Source organism: Bombus bifarius, unplaced genomic scaffold, assembly GCF_011952205.1.
Source record: "Bombus bifarius isolate JDL3187 unplaced genomic scaffold, Bbif_JDL3187 scf7180000009832, whole genome shotgun sequence".
NCBI lineage: Eukaryota > Metazoa > Arthropoda > Insecta > Hymenoptera > Apidae > Bombus > Bombus bifarius.
In genome coordinates this window covers 731301-753901 of record NW_022885363.1, presented here as the reverse complement: position 1 = coordinate 753901, position 22601 = coordinate 731301, and the positions used below count along the sequence as shown (strand labels likewise).

At 36.3% G+C, this 22601-nt stretch overlaps 1 protein-coding gene across 1 annotated transcript; it reads right to left on the bottom strand.

Moving 5' to 3' along the window:
* Positions 1–2296: 2296 nt before the first annotated feature.
* On the bottom strand, positions 2297–22057 carry LOC117215849. The gene is made up of 11 exons (XM_033462350.1): positions 22041–22057; positions 21461–21506; positions 21219–21386; positions 16404–16623; positions 9725–9808; positions 8545–8678; positions 7066–7202; positions 6587–6741; positions 4989–5230; positions 4681–4867; positions 2297–4543 (listed from the first exon to the last, which is right to left on the bottom strand). The coding sequence occupies exons 1-11, from the start codon at positions 22055–22057 to the stop codon at positions 4347–4349; spliced, it is 1587 nt and encodes a 528-aa protein (XP_033318241.1). The 3' UTR covers positions 2297–4346.
* Positions 22058–22601: the final 544 nt, after the last annotated feature.

Below are 22601 nucleotides of genomic sequence, written 5' to 3'. Positions count from 1 at the left end.
TCTGTACTTTGAATTTTTACCAAGAAACCAAACGATTAATTCAAACGTGTACGTTCAACAACTCGTCAAACTGAGCGATACACTTCAAGAAAAACGGCCAAAATTGGCAAATAGTAAGGGTATTGTTTTCCAGCATTATAATGCAAAGCTCCACACATCTTTGGTCATTCGCCAAAAATTATTGGAACTTAGATTGGGATGTGTTGTTACATCCACCATATAGCCCTGACCTTGCGCCTTCAGATTACCATTTATTTCGTTTCATGCAGAACTCCTTAAATGGTACAATTTTTAATGACGCTGATAATGTAAAATCACATTTAATTCAGTTTTCTGCTGGCAAAAATCAGAAGTTTCATAAACATAGAATTATGACACTGCCTGAAAGATGGCAAAAGTTCATCGACAAAAACGGACAATACTTAATTAAATAAAGTTATATCTGTAAGCAAAAATTTTCCTTCTTATTTAAAACACGCAATCACTTTGTTACCAACCCAATATTAACGAAAATTTTGGTTGTAGCAAATGGCTTCATAATTTGAACAGAAACTTGATGCTAAAAATTTACTATTCCAGAAAGTTTGAAATGTTCAATGTTGTTCTAAAATTGAACTAAAATTTTTGGTAGTAATCGATGTTTCCTTAATTTTCAATTATCAATGTTAGAATTCTCGATTTCACTGTTGATAAAACATCAGAATATGTTTTCTAACAGGATATGATACACATTTGGAATGTTCAATGTATTTATATTTTCTTCGTTCGATGTTATATTTCTTTGCTTCGTATCTATCAGTTTTATGATATTTATGCGTACATCTATCTCGTAATGATTATCTTATATGCGAAGATATGTTTTTCTATAAACTAAAACTGGCCACATAGGATAGTCATAAAAATCCTCTATAGAGAAAGGATCTTATTAATTGCCTGGGTCCCAGAGCTATTTGAAAGGTTTCCCTCTGTCGAACAAAAATGCAGTCATCGATAATGCGCTAGCCTGAACGAGACCAACGAACTATCGTATATTTCTTGCGTTATCGAGGGAGGATCGAGCGACAAATGGCGGTGCCAGTCCATTCTGCAGGTGAGATATTGCGTAGATTTTCACTTTTCACCATGAACCGGCCATTTGCGGCGATCTTTGAGTGTGCTCGAAGAAACGAAAGCACCGGCTGCATCTCGATGAAGGATATGCTGTTTGGAAAATACGATTCGTTCCGTGCCGTGACCATTGTAATCCTGGGACACGTCGAATTTTTCAAAATCAACCAGGTAGAAGTCCTCTTTTCGTCACGCTGGTTTTTCGCTCCATCGGTGGTGGACTAATTCCTGGAAAAGCGGTATTTGTATAAAATCGTCCAGATTCATTCTCTTTAACCGATCCTTTGCGATACGTGAGCCATCTGATTTACCGTTGACAGAAATTATTTTCGACTTCTTCGTTTCCAAAATTTCAGATATTTCATTGGTAATACCAACGTAAGAGGAAAATTTTGTGAAGGGGGTGTCCTGTATTAGAATGTTCTAAAACAGCGCTTTTTGTGATTTTTTTTGGAAGGGAAAGAAAGAAATGAAGTTATTGAATTTTGAGGTATGGTTATTATATTATTATAAATATTAATTATTATATATTATATATTATGTTATTATAAATTATTATAAATTATTATATATTTTTCTTCTGTGTGAACTAAATAACGGCAGAAAAAAACGTGAAATTAAAAATTTTGAATAAAAAATTTAAAAAAAAATTAAAAAGTTTAAAAAAAAATAAACTTTAAGGTGCTATAACAATTATTTAAATAAACTTTTCTCTGCCTTTGTTTAGTTTACCCAGAGGAAAAAATAATTTAATCCTTTTTTGGCTTTTTGTTTCAGTCAAGAATTACGAGATGTATTTTTTCCGCCGATTGAAAACTGTTATAAATTTTTCTTTTACTTTAAAAAAACTTTTTTGTATTCGTTAAATATATACAAAACCATGCCTCAAAATTCAATAACTTCATTTCTTTCTTTCCCTTCTAAAAAAAATCACAAAAGAACGCTGTTTTGGAACATTCTAATTCAGGACACCCTCTGAATGGAGAAGCTCATAATTACAGACATGTATACTTGTAATAATACCTAATATTATCGTAATAATATCACTTGTGGTATAATACTATCATAGTAATAATATAAATAGAAAATTTCATAATAGGACTGACAATATAATAATATTTTCATAATAACATTATTCGTGAATAAACAATTGTACGAGTCGATGAAGTTTATTTAAAAAGACAATAAATACTCCTGCTACAGTTTATTGGAAACCTTGATACACTCGAGCTTAATTATAAATATTATGGATCATACACTGCTATATTTACAAGTAATTCGATCGAGAAGGTGGATTCTGTTTGCTGTCGATTGTAAATGGGCGGAGGGGGGGGGGGCAGTATATCCGAAGAACGTGTAAAAAAAAATGTTTCCGGAACGACCAGGAGGGGAAATTAATATTTCACAGATTGACGAATTCAGGATGCTTCCGCGAAGTTTCGCAATAAATTATCAAGACGAGAGCTGAGCTACGTTTCTTTGGCTCCCCCGATACACGCGCGGGGACATCTCGTATGATGCAAAATATTATTTAATCCTCGCTGGCTGTTCTCTGGCTTCTGGCAATTCTTTAATGCTCCTGCCTCTCGAGAATTGAAGAAATTAAGAGAAAAATACAAAACAAGAAAATACGAAGAATAGCATGAAAAAAAAAAAAAAAAAAATAAGAAAGTCCAGACACACTTGGACACTGAGTATATATCATTATGCATATAAAGTATAAACCTAAATATTGTAACTGTTTATTGCATAGCGATGTTTATATCATACGAAAATGCATCGTTCGCAAACATTCAGAAACTTCGACTATAAAACGTGTTGTTATATCTCTGAGATACAGCTAGATCTGAAATATGATAGATATAGTAGTGTTCGCATAAATTCCGATACACTAGACGTCTCGTTGTATCCTCTAATAAACAATTCTCACAAAGGAGATAATGACCTTAACCCTGCTGCGATTTTCGAATTTTTATATTACAACCTTTTTCACGCTTCAGCAAACAAATTTTTAAAATGTTCAATAAGGAATTGTGTCTACCATTAAAGTCTCTTCAGTATTTTGTTCAATCATATTGCAGTACAATTAGATGAGAAATAATCGAAAAGATGTAGCAGGGTTAATCCAAAAACACTTTCACACACGCCTGAAAAAGAAGTACATCTAACGAGAACGAGCGAAAAAGGTATAATATTTATGGTTTACCCTTGCTATATCTATTTACCGTCTTTGTCAATGGTAAGATGGTGACCTTACCGCTTGAACATAAGTGAAACAATTCTTCCAATAATCTAAAATATAAGAGAACGCTACTATAATGTTATCTATGAGAGGATGATTTGAAATTGTAAAAAAGTGCACTGAAACGTGTAATGCACGTAGTTCTAAATTTTTGTATAAGTACGGTAACACGCATATAAAGTATGATCAATTATTTGTTCAGCTGTAGCTCGAGACCTCGATGATTTTTATGTTCCTGAATATGGCGAGTAATGCTATTAGGCATACTTAAAGTACTGAATCTCATTAAACGGTATTAAATGACTGTATATCTAGTCATTCGTTTTGATCTCGTATAGTAACGTCCGCGCGGCTGAGAAAGATTGTAATAAAATATTTTTCTCAATCGCGCGTTCGATACGGAGAACGTGGCAAAATCCTCGACTTCTAAATTCGCCTTTGATCGTTGTTATCTACGGACGGCAACTCACTTGTACGTAAAATAAACGAAAAAATTACAATTGAAAAAAGATAAAAGGAAACAGCGTTTACGTAAAAAGAAAGCGCGAGTTCAATCGTCCACGATCTACTGGACTACGTTTCGCTTGTTATCGACGGTTAATTAGTTATTAAACAAACAAAAAGGAAGTAGAAATTTAAGCCTAATCGTATTTATCACAATATATATTCTTTGACTTTTCTAATTTCATTTTCTAGCTATTCGTCTAAGTATCTCACGCTTTGCCGAAATATACAATTTTTAGCTACATTTGTATCGCTTGTGTCTCGCAATTTGTATTCTCGACCGTCGATTGAAAATACCTTTTTTATCGATCGAGCTTGTGTTTAGCTTTATTACCGATCGCGTCGCTTCTTACAAACGCGATGATCGTCCTCGCCTTATTACCGACGGAGAATGTTTCCTCGGTGAATCTCTCGATACGCTTGTACCGATGGAGTTGCCACGAAGAAGAAGGAAAAGAGAAGAACTTCGCTTGTACGTCCAAAGAGGCCGCGTTTAGTTGATCCTACCCTTGTGGGTCATGTAACTTATGCTATCAGATAGAAGTTTTTCCCTAGCCTGTCTTCGAATTCTCGAACACATCGCTAATATCGTCCCTGCCATTAAACAAAGGAAGCCACAACCGATTCCTATAATCGTACTAAGAACAGTTGATCTAAGGCACACTCTGTCGTTCGTGGATTCACTAGGTCCTGCAAAAAAAAGCATCAATAATCAGTATATATAAACAAATAAAAATGTTAATATTCATAATCATACAAATTCTGTTTAAACGATGACTCGGATAACAGATTAAATATTTTAAGGTCGAATCATTTACTGAAATTACCACTTCGGAAAGCTGTAGTGGAATTCTGGAAGAATTCCGTATCTGCCTCGCCTTCCTGTAGAACACGCAACGATTGGAACAGATTGACGTTCTCTGACAAACTCGTCGCTGGCGTCGACGGGCCACCAATTTCTGGCAAAGAACGTTTAGCCACATTCTTGGCGTTCCTCCAATGACACGGTTGACTCTGTACAATCACGAATAATTCATATAACAACAGGCATATAAATTCACATCAAGACTTTTAACAAAACGATCTATTGTATGACAATTGGCTAAGAATTTATTCTCATTCGTTTCCTACATACTGGACATCTTCCGTGACACATTCTGACGTCGCACTCGATGTATAGAGCAGGTGAGCCAGTGAACCTGAACGTCTTCATGTAGGCGAAAACTTGAGTCTCGAAGAGACCACTCTCTGACCAGGATCCGCGAAATCTACTGATCAATTTATCATCCACCGGGCACCCGTATTGATCAATCAGCTGAATCCTTTTATTTCCGCCGTTGTGGGCGTAACAGTCGTTCACGACGATGTCGAAACCATCTGTGAAAATAAAAATATTCATTTTAGATGTCCATCCTAATATAGATTCGAATCTCTTTTATTAAATTTTACGGTAGAGTTCGATCTCTATTTATTAGAATTACATTTAAATTAAGTCGACCAAACACCTGCAAGTAGAATCTATTTGAAACTAATACTTGAATGAGGAATTACAAAATTCCTATTGTACACGATGTTTCAAAAAATTAAAGTCAATAAAATAAATATGTCATATACAGTGAACAGTGGTATCGACCACACCTATGCTGTCGATAAAACAGGAAAGGCCTTATTGATGAAAATATGTGATATTTAGATTTTTGTTTATCCAGACAAATATTTGCTTTTTTAATAACTATTACATATTCCTGAAGTTTCATATCAACGTTCTGAACCAACCTAATGAACTTAAATAGCCTGAGTATATCGATTCTACTTAGAATTCTAGTATCTTGGAATATTTAAACTACCGACTTATCGTTGTCAATTATTGACAACTTGGAATCGCGACTCGTTATCGATTTCTCGAACGAGGAAACCCTACTCTAATTTTAGTTTCTCGAAGGGAAACTGTGTACATAATAGAGGTCCTGGGTATCCCGTTGATCAGTGGAATAACACCAGGCAGATGTTATGTAGCGCCACGCGATTAGCACTAGAACTACCACACCAGATAAATTGACTGCTTTTACAATTTTATTTTAAAATTCCTACTTTATGTTATATTTTTTTCCGCAAAGATATAATGACTTTCGCAACGATAACTAAAGGAATAATATAATGAATTTTATCTTGTTCTTTATGTATTCAACCTCAAAATAATTTTGTATCACTGCTACTTATACCAATGCCAGTTAAAATGACTGGTACTTGTCAAAGCGTAAAAGGGTCCTGCAATCTGTTTATCGAACCCCAATTAACCAGTTTCCTCGTTTTCTACAACTTGCCACACGTTTTTTAAATTTTTACTGTATATCATTCGATATGATGATATTAGTTATGAGAAAAATTCCGAGTAGATCGCTAGATTACTAGATGCTAGTTAGATTAGTTAGTCTAGTTCTACAATTTTATAAATGTGTCAACCCTCGTTTAGGGATTATGGTCCCAGATGGATTAATAATACCAAAAATGTACTACATAACATGGAATTCCTTGCGTAAGAAAGTAATAAATCAATAAATATAAAAATATTCTATTATCACGTATTTTTTAAAGACCAGTCATTGTGACTGCTTTTTGGTAGAAATAACTTCCTGTTAATTATCGGTAGTTCTAGTGTTAGACACGTCGATCGTATGGAATCGATGTAAGAGTAGCGTAACGCGAAAATGCATGTCCGCTATATCGGCGTACCGTATTTGCTGCGCATATAGATAATGAGAGTCAGAGGATCGCCGACACGGACTGGTCCAGCCACTCTAGTTCCAGTGGTCCCGTAACCGTATCTGATTTCCATGTAGCACTCTGGTGGCTGCAGGGTGAACACAACAGGATTCCCCGTCGCAACTCTGAAAGAAGATATCCGCGTTAGAGCCTTCTGCTGGGATCAACTTCCCGTTATCCATCAGTGGGACATCATACAGTACACGTTAAAAAATACACGGTAGTACAAATATATATATATATACAATAATTTTGAATTCTTTACTGTTATTATGGATGACTGATTGGCATGGCAAGTTGACAGATATTTAATAAGATGGTCAACATAGAGGAATTGGAAGGCGAAGCTTCTTCCAAACGTTGTAATCACATTCGCAAGTCGCTTTGAAGAGCTTAATTAAGGATCACTAATTGGTATTAATAATTAAGGTATTTAGTAAGACACTTACTCGACGTCGAGGAATGGAAAGGTGACGGTTTTCCAGAAGTCATAACCGTATTCGCAAGTCACTTTGAAGTGTTCGTCGAACTCCTCTTCGATCAGCGGGTTGTACTGCACTGTGACCGTGTTCCACATCAAGTTTTTCTGCAATGGAAAGAAATCGAGCGTTGTAAATCGCGAGGAGAAAATCACAGTGAGTGGGCCATTTAGACGAAATATCGATCATCGATCAATTGGTTGAAGCGGTTTACAAAGAAATGCAAGCGCTAGATACTATGTATTAGTGGAGTTAACTGAGTGTGAAGAGCGAAGAAAAATTCTTTGAAGAGTCGACATTAAAATATTACTGGCGCTACTGTATTTTTCTAATATAAAATTAAATATGATATACTGTTGAAATTTTTCATGTAAAACAACTAACAATTGGAAAAGAAGAAATATAGGAAAAAAGGATGAAGAATGACAAAGAAAGGAAAGAGGGAAGTTGGGAAAGATATCAAATGGGAATGAAGGAAACAGTGAGAATAAAATGGACACAGGCAGAGGAAATGAAATGAAGGCCAGATCGAAAAGGAAGAGAAAAGTGAAAGGGAAATTTCTGATCTGTATTTAATTATTCACTTTATATGTTCATTTTATATCTTTTCAACGACTCCATAAGTCTAGTTCGCTAATCTATAAACTACTTAAGAGTCAACAGAATATCGTCTTCATCCAAATTCTTTTCCTCCGTTTCGTTTGATCTCTTTCTGACCGCAACTCAGTAGGAACAGACACGATTTTAGTGCATCCTGTATAAACCATGTCGAGTTTAATAAATCACAGCAGAACGTAACAGAATTATTAGCATCGGCATTTATGATTCACGTCCGTTAAAGTTCTCTAACGGCACGGATGGTGCGTATATTAATATACATGTCGAGTCTCGTAGGACGTTAAACATTCAGACGACGGTGGATGATCGCGAGATAAAAGATAAAACGGGCCAAGTCGATTCTTTTATTTTTTTTTTTTTTTTCGTCCACGTTAATCATTATTATTCCTTGTCAAAAGGGGCAAGTGGTCACGCTGTGATCATAACGAACCACACCATCTATCTTTCGTCACACTATTATACAGTACTGTGCAAAAGTCTTAAATCATCTGTGTTACTCGTTTTACAATGGCAATTAAATATGTAGTCCCGCTGGAAAGTCTTAGGATACATCTTTAATAAAACCGCAGTGTTTGATATAGATTACGTATAACAATATTAAGATATTTTGTTCATGCCACTGGCTACTTGTGCTTTCTTCTGATGCACAATTTCTTTCTTCAGTTATAATACACAGAGCCCTGGTTTAATTCTAATGCAGTCGTTTACGACAGGTCTTCTTAACAAATAGCGTCATCTATTTGTTCGTTACTAGAAGTGAAACATTCTCATTTAATACATGGACTAAGGCTTTTGTACGTTACAGTATACACGCATGCTCTCTTTACGTACCGTAGGATTTTTTCGGCTGTCCTGATGATGAGTGTTCTCGCCGAGGGTGCCGCAACGATTCAGCTGAATATAGAACTCGTAGTAGTCGCGGCCAGTTCCGTTCACGTACATGCAGTCCGGGTCATAGGAGTAGCCTTTAATTGAAATTGATCGTTCACTGTCAGCAATTTTCGTACACACACCCACGTTTACAAGTACATATTCATTAACACACTTACTGGGGTCATGTAAAACTCAATAACGAATCCAGATTACCAAACAAGACCATTTACAACAGATACAGTAAAAATATGATAATAAAGTTTGTTAATAAATTGAGAGCTGTAAGAAAAGGTCAAAGTCTTTTGTAGAACTGAATTAATATTAATAGGAAAATTATACGAGCTACAAGCTATGTACGTGTATTAACGCATTCTGTTCCATAACAGCATGTAACACGCTTGGCAACAAAGCAAATAAAATTGTGAAAATTACATGTGCTACAGTAACCTACATAAGTAACGTACATGAGATAGGATTGTAGACTCGAGCAATTTCCTCTATGTTTTATTCTTTTCATTCCTTCTATATGTTGCCACACAGAAACTAGACTACGTCGGAGCTAATTGTTAAATTTCTGAATAATTGAAACACGCGTCGTGTAAGAGAAGTTTTCCTTTAGCTTTTAAAATCACGAATATGAAAGAACGATCGAGCAAAACTGGAACGATAATCATCTATACCCTGTTGGAATCGAGAGGAACGCTCAAAGAGAGCTGAATAGTGTGGAAGGAGGACGGTGACCAACAAGGACGAGCTATTTGCAGGTGCATCGCGTGCATCGTGCAAAGAGCAGGCAACGCGTTATGCTTCTTTCAAAATAACGGAAATGCACGGTTCGACTATGCTGGTCTGGATGGACTCGCCTTGGAAAAAAGGAAAATTTTCTCTCTTTCCATCTTCCTTTCTCTATCTCTGTTTGCTAGTGGCGAACTTCAGCGAGATCGTTTCACGATAATGTTTTGCCATTAGCTCGTCAGCATCGTAACAGTTCGAGCGTTGTGTCCGCAGAGATGATGATTGCGAACGGCAAAGTCGTGAGGTCGTACAACGCGGACGTGATAGTACGTCTTTTGATGCGGATCCTCGCAGCCACGTCCACGATTCATGTCGCGATGTTAATTTCCAAAGGGCTACTTACCCGCTGAGTAGAGCAACCCGGTGAAGGAACCGTTGAAACCGATCCGGATTTTCATGTAGTCGTCCTGACACTCCGCCTCGATATCTACAAATTTTTATTTTATTAATAAGAAATACTTCCACAATTTTTTTTTTTTTTTGTTAGATGTTAGTTTTCTGTGAGTTGAGTGAGTTCTGTGTGATGAGTGTTTATACATAGTTTGTACATTTCTCTTAGTAAGTTATAAAATAAAGAAATCTTTTGATTTTTATATGTGAAGCACAATATTTATCGTGTTAACCATGTTCATACTAATCCTTTTCTCATTATTCTCAGCATTTTGAAAAAACATGATCGACATTTAACTCTGAAGGAATCAAACAATTAACTTTGTCAGGATTGAGTTGTCAGTTTGGTGTTTGCATATTCCATATGCCGATGATTAATGACTAATAATGTTCAACTTTAAATGTAAAACTCAAATTTACATAAAATACTTAACACTTTGACTGCCATGCCACGCTCAGGACGCCACAGTGTTTTAACACAGTGCACCGTTAGATGCAAGATTTCTTCTCTTTTTTTTTTATTGATGTTCTAATAAAACTGTTTAATTGTTCAATGGGCAACTTTTTATTTCAAAGTATCTTCTATTTATCGGTTATATTCAAAATGCCCTAACTGTCAATCTTCATTCAATTTTTACAATTGTAAGAAGTTGAATGTCGTCAATGACCATTGTGGCATCACAGGTAACCGTGGCGGGTCATATACCTACAGGGTGGTTGGTAACTGGTGGTACAAGTGGAAAGGGGGTGATTCTACGCGAAAAAAGAAGTCGAAAATATAAAATAAAAATTCTTTTTTTAATTTTTTTTTTTAAATTTTTCTATCGGGACAACGATCTACAGTGAGATCCGTTATAACGAGACGTGATAAAGTGGACGCGTACCGAGCGAAAATTCAAAGTCGATTTTCTCGAAAACAAAGCCCCAAACGAAAAATTTTTATTCTATATTTTCGAATTCTTTTTTCGCGCAGAATCACCCCCTTTCCACTTGTACCATCAGTTACCAACCACCCTGTATATCACGAGGAGAGAGTAGCTCGAAGAAAAAATTCTTCTTCCATTTGAAATAAAAATTCTCGAGTAAAACATATTTCTGTTTCATTTCTTCACTTCTTATTATCCAATGTAAGAGCAGCATAACGTAATAAAAGTAGGGCAGAAGTACTATGAAGTTGTCTTCAGCGTCCATTTTTGATAATATCATAGGTATTTAAAAAAATGTTCGTTAATAGAAAGTACATTTATTGGCCTTTGATAAATATATATCATAAACTTGTCAATAGTAATGGAAAATAACAAAATTTTAGAGTTTTAAACAAGTTGGAAATGTCCCTTTTACGACTAGGTAATTTTGAACGGGACATTGTACGGTATGAAGAACGCACATGAATGAAAATAATCTTATCAAGTATTACAATTATAATTCTAAACCTTGGTATTATAAAATAAAGCTTCTTAAATTATAAAGTAAAAATTGTTATAAAATTTGTGTCTTACAAACAAGTTCAACGTAAGAACACCCTCGAGTTGTAAATATAAGTACGAATATACGAAATGTACAAAACATTTAAGTAATAAAATAAAAATAGTCCTATTCAAGACTCGTTATGTTATTTCATTCAAGACTATAAATAAACATATTATACAATAATCCGAAAGCAAAGAAAATAATCAATCAAGCTTACCTCCTAAATGTTCACGTTTCAATCGAATATAGGCATTTTTAAAAACATAATATTTAGTATATAACATTATATAAATAAAAATATATTTACAAAACGACACAGGAAACCAAAGAAAATTTTATTTTTACATCCGAGAAACATCGACCGCGGGCTACTATTTTGTTGCGAGTGCGACCGCAGTGAAATTTAAATCAAATAACTAGATACTAGTGTTGGCATAAAGAGAAAAATAATTTGTACACGTAATGAGTTTAGAATTTTGACAATATGACTTATCTTCCAAACCAGCTGGCTGCTGAAGCGAACAAAACTCCCATAGAAAGAAGACCAAAAAGAAAACACCGTACTGACCTCACTAAAGAAATAAAATAGTCAAACTCGAAGATGGTATCCCGCTGGGGTTAGCCATCCACATTAAGCCAGCCCAAAGTGCAGGAAATATCGGAGATTAAGAGATAAGCAATTTCTAAATTCTTCGTTTTATCACACTGTCGAAGGGTTAATAGCGGAATATATAGTACACATACATCCCCCTCAAATTCTCCCACGTTTTTCCCAAAGTCACGTATCGTACTTTCCAAACGAGCGTCAATTTCCACGATGACGAACGAGTCATCAACACCCGCCTGCTTTTACGATCGGAAGCTTCGATAAAACGGTTCCAACGAGGCAGCGAACCTAAGAGAAGTCACGATGCCGAAACGTTGGTGTTTCGTGTCGAAACGGTCGGAAAATCGGGGGCCATCCGGTGGGCGGAAAGCGGCGGAAAACCGGCCGCCGATGACGAGTGAAAGTAAACCGGCGAAGCCCCTTTATAGGTGCTCTTCGTGGTAAGGAGCCGTTTCCATCGTAAAACGACGTAATCCAGCGGGAGTGTGGAAGATGAACGGCGTTAGATGGAGGCTGAAGATAGTCACACTCGAGGTAATCCTCGATGATACAACGTTTCGTCGAGAGAACGTTTCCCGCCCGTTTTCTTTTTCTCTCTTCTTCCTTTCTTTTCTTTCTTTTTTTATTCTACAGTGTGACTGTGTAGGTAGGTGCGCGTGCTGCCAGTGCAGCACGCGTACACCATTTTCGACCGGTATGCACACTTATTAGAATTGCGGATAAGTAAAGTGCTTTGTGTTCAGAGGCCGGCAAAACGTCCGAGAGTAAACAATGGAAGCGGTTACGCAACTCTGATATACTCGCGCTCGAGTACGCGAGGAGAAGTATAGTAGTATCTCGGTGTCACGACGAACATTCTTCACTCGCGATTTCGCCCGTGACTCCTTTCGTCGTTGGTTTACCTCTTTGTATCTATGCACGAGATACGATACGACTCGATGGTATGTGAATAATTGTATATTTTATCTGGATTTTGAGTTATATTAAGTCGTTGCATAACAATATCTTATTATTAGGTTGTCCGAAAAGTTTCTTTCGTTTCATCAGGTGATGATGGACGAACAACAATTTCTGTTTTATATTGTTTTATTGAATTAGGTATGATCCATTTCGTTATTATTATGTTCGTGCATAATTCAATAAACTAATATAAAACAAAAGACATCGTGCGTCTATTATTTCCCTATAAAACGAAAGAAACTTCTCGGACAACCTAATACGTAACAATGTTGTTCGAAAATTGAAATCTTCCTAACTTAATCTCATTTTCGTTCGAACCAGGAACTCTACATATTTTCTGTAAACGTAAATAAAAGATAAATAATCCTCTTCCAATTCCACTAAATATAACGCGCAATATCTCACTCTGAAGAACAGCGAAACATTGGCAACAATCTATTAATCATCCAACTTCTAATCATAGTAACATTTAACTATCTAGCTTTTAACCGTAAGGACATCGTTCATTTTCAACAGCGAAATCGTTTGTACGCGCACGATGACGAGATTACGAGTTTCAAAAATAAGAAGCGCGATGGTTCATTTACGTGAAAGACGCTGCATCAACGACGACGAAGAGCAGAAGAAAGAAGAGAAAATGGAGACCCGAGGTCGTAGAAACGAGCGTGCACAGGAGGATACATTAAAGCTAATGGGCCTTCTTTCGCGTAATCGACGATACCGCGGGTGGCCGCCGTGTTTCCCGCAGAGAGAACCTTTATGACTTCATCGAGACTAAGCCGGTCTCCATTGGAGAACGTGCACAGCTCATCATCGATAAGCATGCTCTAAGACGAGTCGTCTAATTCGGGAACCTGTCATGTCGTTCTTTAACGATTCGTATCAATTTACCTCTTGATTAAGCCAGCCTTCGTCCGTGCAGCCTTAACCTTCCAGCAATTACGAGTCGTGTTTCGTTCGAATCTGGACAGCGTAAATCTCGGAAATTACAATGGAGACTGGACGAGCAACGCCTTCGAGACGAATTTATTGGAGGATAGCGTCTCGCGATCCGCAATTTCGCGAATTACAGACCTTCACGGGTCACGTCCACCAGATAAGATCAAGTTCTTTTTCCTTAGGTTGGTGCATAAAAGATGTTTTTTCAAGTCGCACACTGCATTTAATCGAAGTAATTTCCACGTTAGTCGTTTAATCGATTAACAATTTCTATCTTAAACGATGATACTTATCCTAGACTTGTCAGAAATTCACGATAGACGACACTTTTTCAAATCCATCAAATATCATACAATGTACAACATACGTGTCTACTTTCAAAAACGCTCCAAACATTCCAAATAACCAAATATCGTCTAAGAATGTGTATCTTTCTTCTATATGTCGGAGATGTAGGGACATCGGGCCTTTTGGAATTTTAGGAAGATCTCCAATAATTTGGTCTAAACTATTTATTATAGCTCTACTTAAATAATAGAACTTAGGAGTAGTAGTCGTGATACGATCTGATTATGTTTGCCCGAGATTTGTGACGTGGGCTCGGGCTCGAGATGACACAACTGGTCGCCTAACGTAGCCACGGTCATGGGATGAACGTTTTTACCTAACAGAAGAAGTACCAATATCGAGGGACACACGCTGTATTAACAAACAAGCCCCGGGCAGGAGCAATGTCGACTCTACGCGGGTCTGCCTAGTAACGGTGCCTGGAATTTTGTTGATATCCCGGGTCAATATGCAAATTGACAAATGTGATCGTATCAGTCTTTTATTCTTGTGATCACCTTGCAGAGTTCTCACACAACGTCTTGTCAGTCTGTCAGAAAGATACCGAGCGTCACAGCTAACGTCACTTTGTGTTTCAAAATATATTCTATTGTACAAAGAGTTTTCCCCGTTGACCGTGGATTCGTTATTGAACCTAAGAACATTGTCTTTAACATCTAGAGTGTCTAATCACCACGTTTAATTGTCAAACTCTGTTAAATCAACATTTGTACATATCATTGTAAATATAATCTCCATTGAACAACAACGATGGCTTGTCCTAATGAAGATACGTTACACGCCCCTAAGTCTAACGTCAACCCGACATATGAATTCTAAATGTAAATGTAGCGTTCCTATACCATTATTTCGGCTATTAAGATCCAAAATTCTCAACAACTAGTAATAGATTAATAAATTTTATTAGCGGATTCACACGTTATAGATTGTAGGTGATAGACTGCGATTGATTTTGTATTAATGAGAATTCTGAAGGTGAAAAAATGCACGGGACGCGCTCATAAAAATATATAAAATTCTACTTCTTTGGTTGTATGTATATATAAGAAAACAAAATTCCATCTTTCATTTTTCGATTTATAATTCACGCTCGAATTTAAATCCCATCTCACGTTTCTCTACACCATTGCTGGTAATTTTGCAGCAAGTCTTGCGAATGCTAATTGCAATGATTACCGCGATGCGGCATTTCCATTAAATATCCCAGCATCAAACCACTCGAATATCACAAAATGTCATAATTAATGACATACACGGAAACCTCTGAAAGAACAACAGCGCTATCAAATTTGAAACGAATCGAATATCCAACACGATCCTTTCAGATATGTATGTATATCGAATTATGTACAAATTCTGCATCGACCAAACACAAACGAGTCTTTTATTCTTGTGATCACCTTGCAGAGTTCTCACACAACGTCTTGTCAGTCTGTCAGAGAGATACCGAGCGTCACAGCTAACGTCACTTAGAGTTTCAAAACATATTCAATTGCACAAAGAGTTTTCCTGTTGACCGTAGATTCGTTTGAACCTAAGAACATTGTCTTTCACATTAAGAGTGTCTAATTACCATTAAATTACTGTTAAATCAACATTTGTACATATAATTGTAAATATAAACTCCATTGAACAACAACGATGGCTTGTCCTAACGAAGATACGCAACGCGCCCCTAAGACTAACGCCAACCCGACAAACCCGACATATATATTACTATCCTTCGTGTATCAAACGGTTTATAACTAAATAAATGGAATTTATAGAGAAAGGAGACTCGAGAGCTATAGAGAGCTATAGAGAGCTATGGAGACGCGGATAATACCGATCGAGAGAGAAGTGAAGAGAAAGGAAATGAGTGGACGTGTCGAACGCAGTAGTGTCTCGGTGTCGGGAGTGCCGTACGAGTTTCCGACACCGTTTTAATTGCGTCCACTCTAACGGTAGCTGTTCGCCATCGCGTCGCGAATGCCGGATCGTCGAGAAAGCTGTGCACCAGCGACGACGCCGATGGATCGATCGATCAAACGCTTCCTAGCTACGTCCACCGCCACTCGGAAAAGTAGCAATAATAACGGATATCTGCGTGTGGTAACGGTCCTCGAGGGTGAAAGCGTTCTCTTTCTTATTGGAGATTCCTAGTTTCAGGATTTAGGTATTTTTAATTTAATCAAATGAAAGAGAATCGTGCAATAGCGTAGTTAGAAGTTTTTGTTTGGATATGCAAAAACTGCTATCCTTTTACAGTTGGGAAATGTGGTAAGTAAACTGATGGTAAAATGTTTCATAATATTTGAAAATCACTTACGTTGAACTCGAGTAGTATTAGGTCTGTATCTCCTGTGTTCCCGATCCCAGGTCTCCGGATGCCTTTTCCAGTCCTCATCCCCAACCACTCCAGTTCCTCCACCTCCAGGTATTCCTTGTAGACCCTGAAGGGTCTGAAGAGCTTGAAGATTCGGGCTCAAGGGTCTTCCTTTTAGCGATGGTATTGGCACATACGCTGCTCCTTCTCCAACGTACACAACCTTCGTTCGAAAGGAACAAAATTAACTCGATTAACAAAGCTAAATTGAATTAAACCATTCGAAATCCATTTCCAACTAATAGACAGTCCAGTTACAGATTGCTCAATCTTTCCTTATATTTTTGAATTTCTAATAATTTTAAATTTCAGATGGTACTTTCCACAATACTTTTACTTTTTTATTTTAACTAGATTGCGAATGTTTATGCATCTATGAAAAATTTAAATATACAGAAATATGTAAAATATATATATATATATGCAGAGGTATCTATAATATGAGTAATACATAATATAATTGAAATAATCCAGCTCTAAAAATTCTGTTCTTTTAGGCAGATATATTCGCAAAATTATGAATTTACGTAAATATTCACAATCTATTAATAACAGAAGCACAATTTTTGTCACACGACGAACACGGTACGTCGACAAAAATCAATTTCAAATATCTTAACGTCATCACCGAAACTTACAAATTAATGAATAATGAATAAACAATGGTATACCAGGAATAACAAAATTGCCAAACCACACTATGGGAATCGCACAACAAACAGCAAAATAGACCCACACCATTCATAACAGAGATTTAATGCCTCTTTTACCGTTGATCCAGGTGCAATTTCCCACGTGGAAACGAGTGGTTACAAAGGAAAAGGGAAAACGACGAGATGAGAAGGAAAAGAACTGTACGATGGACGCGTGACTAACGCTTGGCAAGCTCGTTCCTCACGTGTTGTGTGAACGCCTTGAAACATCGGGTTCTTGTTCTTGTACGATTGCAATGCACGCGCGTCAGGATAATACTTGGTTTCGCTTGTCGCGTAACCCGTGACTTCCATTTCTTCCACCATCTCCAGCAATCTTCCTTCTCCTCTTCCTCGTTTTCTGTATCACTTGGTGCACGTGTCTTATGGATCTAACAGCGTGCACCAAAGTTAGCCGATAAATGTTTCAAGAGAAAAGTCGTGTTTATGTCGAAGATGGTTATTGCAGTTCGTAGTACGATGCTAATACTCGCTACTTTGCAACAAAGTTCTTAAACCAATGTTATACAACTTTCCTCAAATTGTGAATTTCTTTCGTAATAGCCAAATAATCTGCCACCTCCTCTCTTTTATATAGTTTAGATAGAGCTGCGTTTCATAAGGATAAGACTATCATAAATTTCCAATTCATATAACACGAGAAAATCTAACTATAAGTCTACAAAATTGAACAGTTATGAAAGTTCACTTAAGGAACTTATTGTGTTTTTAGTTTAATTTTCGTATAATAAAATATTCTGCTATTTTAGCGGCATAATTATGAAACAAGAATATAAATTCTTCCTCTTTAGCGAATACAATCAAACTTGATTTCAAACACCTTATCATTCAATATATAAAATACATTCTTATATATATTAAGTTAATATACAAAAATTAAAAGTTTTTAGGTGATTTTATGGTTATGAGACGCAGTGCAATGTACTTCCTTCCTAAAAATCTCAGTGTTATATCACGAATAGAATAATGTAACTATATTGAAATGAATGTGAAAAATCTTGAAAAATAATTATAACGATCTTTAAAAACCAATCCTCAAAAAATACTTTGCGATTCAGAGATTGGTAACCTGAATTATAAGGAATCGTGTAAACGAAGTCTATCTGTGACTGAATATCAGTTTTGTTTCTGATCTTCAGTTTTACGAGACTGTTTCGCCTTGCAAACGCGGCACGCAGAATCCAGAGGGGAGAAAGAACAATAAGAAGAGAAGCAGATTGCAACATGCACCGTAAACGAAAAAGAGCATAATTCTTGTGGAATAAGTCGTCTTACGGGACCTCTGGAATCCGTTGCAATTATCGAAACGACAATGGAAAGCCATTTTCACAGGACTTTTCAAAAAAGCCTTTCCCTTCCTTCCTCATCAACCTTTCAAACCCTACGCAAACTTTCGAGACTTTCCAACCTATCGAGATGTTCAAGATTTCTAAGACGATCAAGTTTTTTAAGAGTTTTAAATTTCGCATTGTGTTTGAAGCAATTGGAAATTTTTACTATAATGCAAATTCAATGCGAATTCATCACTAGTATTCTCTCTGAGCCGGATCAGCTAGGAGGCGGCACGTGGTTGGTGGTAAACGCCAGGCTACGCAAAAAGTACTGCAAATAGCCTCCATATGTCGGTACCAGTGGAAACAATCGTGTCGTTACACGCTCTTCTTCGCCGATCTCTCGCCTCTTTTTACCTCGTTTCTTCGTCTGCTACCAGCTCCAACAACGAGCTGAGATTCTTTCTCGGATTCCAGTTCGTGCGTTCTCCACCCGAATCAACTCTCCGCGCGAGCAACTTACACGCAGTATTCTCGTCATTTTCCTTTTCGTTCTCCTATTTGTACTCTTTCTTGGGAGATTATAGCTTTTCATGGATTCCACTTTTCTGACATTTCTGGAACTTCTTCTGGAACTTGAGCGGCGTTTATGGGCCACTAGAATGGTTAACAGCATCGCTCCTTCGTGGTATCTTCTGTCTCTTCGCTTTATGGGAGCCGGAGGATACTTCGAAACGTCTTTAGAGGTATCGTTTTGAGAAACGCTCGCGAGGTAGAACGTGCAACGTGTTTGGCAACAGGCTTAGGTTAAAGTGCTCGGTTTCCACGGAAATGGATCGTTTAGATCTTCCTTTTCGGCTTTTAGGAATATCCAGGAAGCGCGCCTTTTCACTGCGGATGATCTCTTGTTCTTGTAAGAAATAGAATTTTGAGAGCTAAATAGCCTTTCACAAATTGTGATTTTGAAACGTCAGTGCTTGTGCTTAAAATATAGCTCATCCTAAGGATCAAAACTTTATTGAATTATCTCAATAAATTTTCTATCCTTTTCATTGTTAAATACAATTTTGAATCTTCAATCGTAGCAAATTTATCTAAATATCTACCATAATAAATTCAAAATAAATTCAATAAATTCAAATAAATAAATAGATGAGAATATTAGAAATATTTCTACTGGAACTGGATATCTTGTGAAAAATATAAAATTGTAAGACTCGTATCATTTTGAAAATTGTAACTTTCCTGTTTTCTATGCTCCATGTCTATTTAAAATCGAAAGATCTATTTTCTCGAAATATCTTCCATTGTCTCTATAATTAAATATGTTAATTCGCTACGTTCAATATAATATAAATATATTCTAAATCCTCTACATATTATAAGCTCGATATAACAAGAATACTTGGAATGCTTCTCCTAAAAGACGATGATCTTTTAAATTATGAGAAAAGTAAGAATTTGAGACTTAAAATTCCTTTTTAACAATATTGATTTTCTACATAATTTTTTATGTTTGATACTTAAGATCAAATCTGCATAGATATTTTATCTTCTTGAGATAGCTTCAGTCGTCTTCTTCGTTAGATATCATTGTGGATCGACTACGTGTCATAGTAAACTCGAAGTGACATCCATGGATAGCGTATTTTAAGACAAGATCTTTCTGCGGGCTGTTGTCGATGGTCTCTCGAGTCTCATCATGACACGAGCACTCATGCGATGATTAACGGTCGCGTGGTTAGAGCGACGAAACTCATTAGTCGAGCTATGATCGGTCAGATGAGAGCTAGGTGAACGTACCTATCGTATCTCGGAGATTGTCCCTGACCTACACCTGTTCATCAACCAAACCTGATTATCTTATCGTTTAATGTTTCTTGCGAATTCCATGTGATCCGTAATTCCCGGTTTTAGCCAGAAGAATTCTCTTGTGGTTGTACTAAATTACAGAAAATACGTTCATCGGTGCTTTTTATAGTTTCTTCTGTTGTGATTTGTTTCGTTGATGCGCAGGTATTTCGTTCACTGGATACTACAAGTAGGAAAAAATGTTGTTGATTATCGTTCGAAAAAACTGTCCAAGTTCGCAATGTGTAGATTCTTAGAAAATAATGATTTATCACTTCACAAAATGGAAAATAACCAGCCGTTTCTATAGAACCGCATGATCAGGGGGATTAACCTTCGGCGTACTAGTCAAACACGTGTCAATCGCTTATCTTCTCTCCTAGCGTACAAATAATCGATGCGGAAAATATATCGTCGCTCTGCTAAAAGAATGATATAAACAGTAAATTTAAACTTTTTAGGAAATCGGTTTAAAGCAGCATATTATTAAAACAGAGAACATTTTTCAATCTTCTTCCCTTCGCAGTTGAGTTAATTTTTAACGTTAAGCAAAATCTTTAAATTTTGTACGTCTCTAATAAAAATTCTAAAGGATTATAATAGTTTTTTGTGTCAAATAATATAATTTTATTAGATAAGATGATGGTATCACCGTGCTAAAATATAGGGCAATTTGCAAATACACAAAATTAACTCTTCTAGTAAACCAAAGAATTTCTTTTTATTTGAATAAAAAAATTCTTAAGTTTCCTTATACAAGAACTACCAATGTTCTTAAAAAAACGGAGGTAAATTATGCTATAGACATCACCGGCGCAATTCAGGTGAAAATGATTCGATGAAGATGAAGAATTTGCAACGTGAATATGCATCATGGAACTGACGCTTCGTCGAATCAACTTCGACTTCGTAAAAATACTCACAGCATCGTGATCGCTGGCCTCATGCGTTAACGCTTCCCTGGTTTCATTGTGAAGCGAGTCGTCATCCTCGGGACCAGATCCACTTCCGGCCCAATAATCCTCGGTTGTCTCGTCCAACACCGAGTCTTCCGCGTTTCCATCGCCCTCTCCGTGCTCGTGATTCGTTGCCTTCAAAATTTACCTTTAACTTTAGTCTTCATAAAAGATTAAAATTTCAAATAGTCATTTTTGTGCTGATCTACCTGACATCGAAGCGTTGCCACTGTTAAAAGCCACACGATTGCGTATCTGGAACAAAAAGAAGACAACGTTTTTATTAGTTTAATAATATATTTTCAAAATTTTAGAATTTTACGCTCAAAATAATTATTTTCTCTTGTCTGAAAACAACTATTTTCTCTACCTGAAGAAGAAGATATTTCCAAAATGCTATAATTCTATAATATTTTAAATAACTATTTTAATTATTGTTTACACAATATTGAAGGCAATATAGATTAATGTACTACACATATTCCAATGTAAAGACATACAAATCAATTAAAGGCAAAATTAGAATTATGTACTCGGATACTTAGCAGTGCAATTCTCGTAGGCACCTTTTATTTATTCGATGACATAAGCAAATTAATAGTCTACAAGTTCTAATGCATTCTAATGACCAGTTTAGACGCATTCTAATAACTACTTTAAATGCTATGAATATATTTGAATAGGTATGCTAATTTCAAATACTGTCGCAAAGTTCTTTGGTTTCATTAACTTTTCTATTTCTTTTTACAGAAAGCTTTCTGCAGAAACAACAACAATTTTTTTATGTACTTGATTAGTTTAGCCATTAGTTTAGCAGTGTTAAAGACAAGGTAAATTTAAATTATATTTCAATTGCCATATAGAATATAGCAACGCTTCTTCGATATTTGAGTTTTCATTTGCATTTGAAATTATAATGGCATTAATAATTGCCACTTATAAGTGCCAATAATATTGTCGCTTTAGCATATTGTTATTTGCGTCGCCCCGCTAATTCTTTTATCGTCGAGTTCAAATTTTCTATCGTTCGTTCATCTTTCAAAGCGAAACATCTACAAAAATCATTTAGCAATTGTCCTTCTGAAAAAATTATAGCTAGATAACAAAAATAACATGTGAGGGAAACAAAGAAGATTTAAGAAATCTGCAATGTTTAACAAATATGAAGAAACCAGACATTTTGGACAGAAATAAACTTTCCAAACTTGTTGGTTTCTCTCGGTACAGACAAAAATAACAAATTTTTCCACATCGAGTCAGAATTTGATCTACAAGATTTTGATTACCCTACAGATTTCCAGTCCACACACGTTTCTAGTCTAGACAGCGTTCCCTATGCCAAAGAAGCCC

Coding starts and splice junctions, on each gene's coding strand:
- LOC117215849 (XM_033462350.1), bottom strand. Junction 21,387..21,460: donor TGGCAACGCTTCGATGTCAG/GTAGATCAGCAC, acceptor TAAATTTTGAAG/GCAACGAATCACGAGCACGG. Junction 9,809..16,403: donor TAATACTACTCGAGTTCAAC/GTAAGTGATTTT, acceptor AAAAATTTGTAG/ATATCGAGGCGGAGTGTCAG.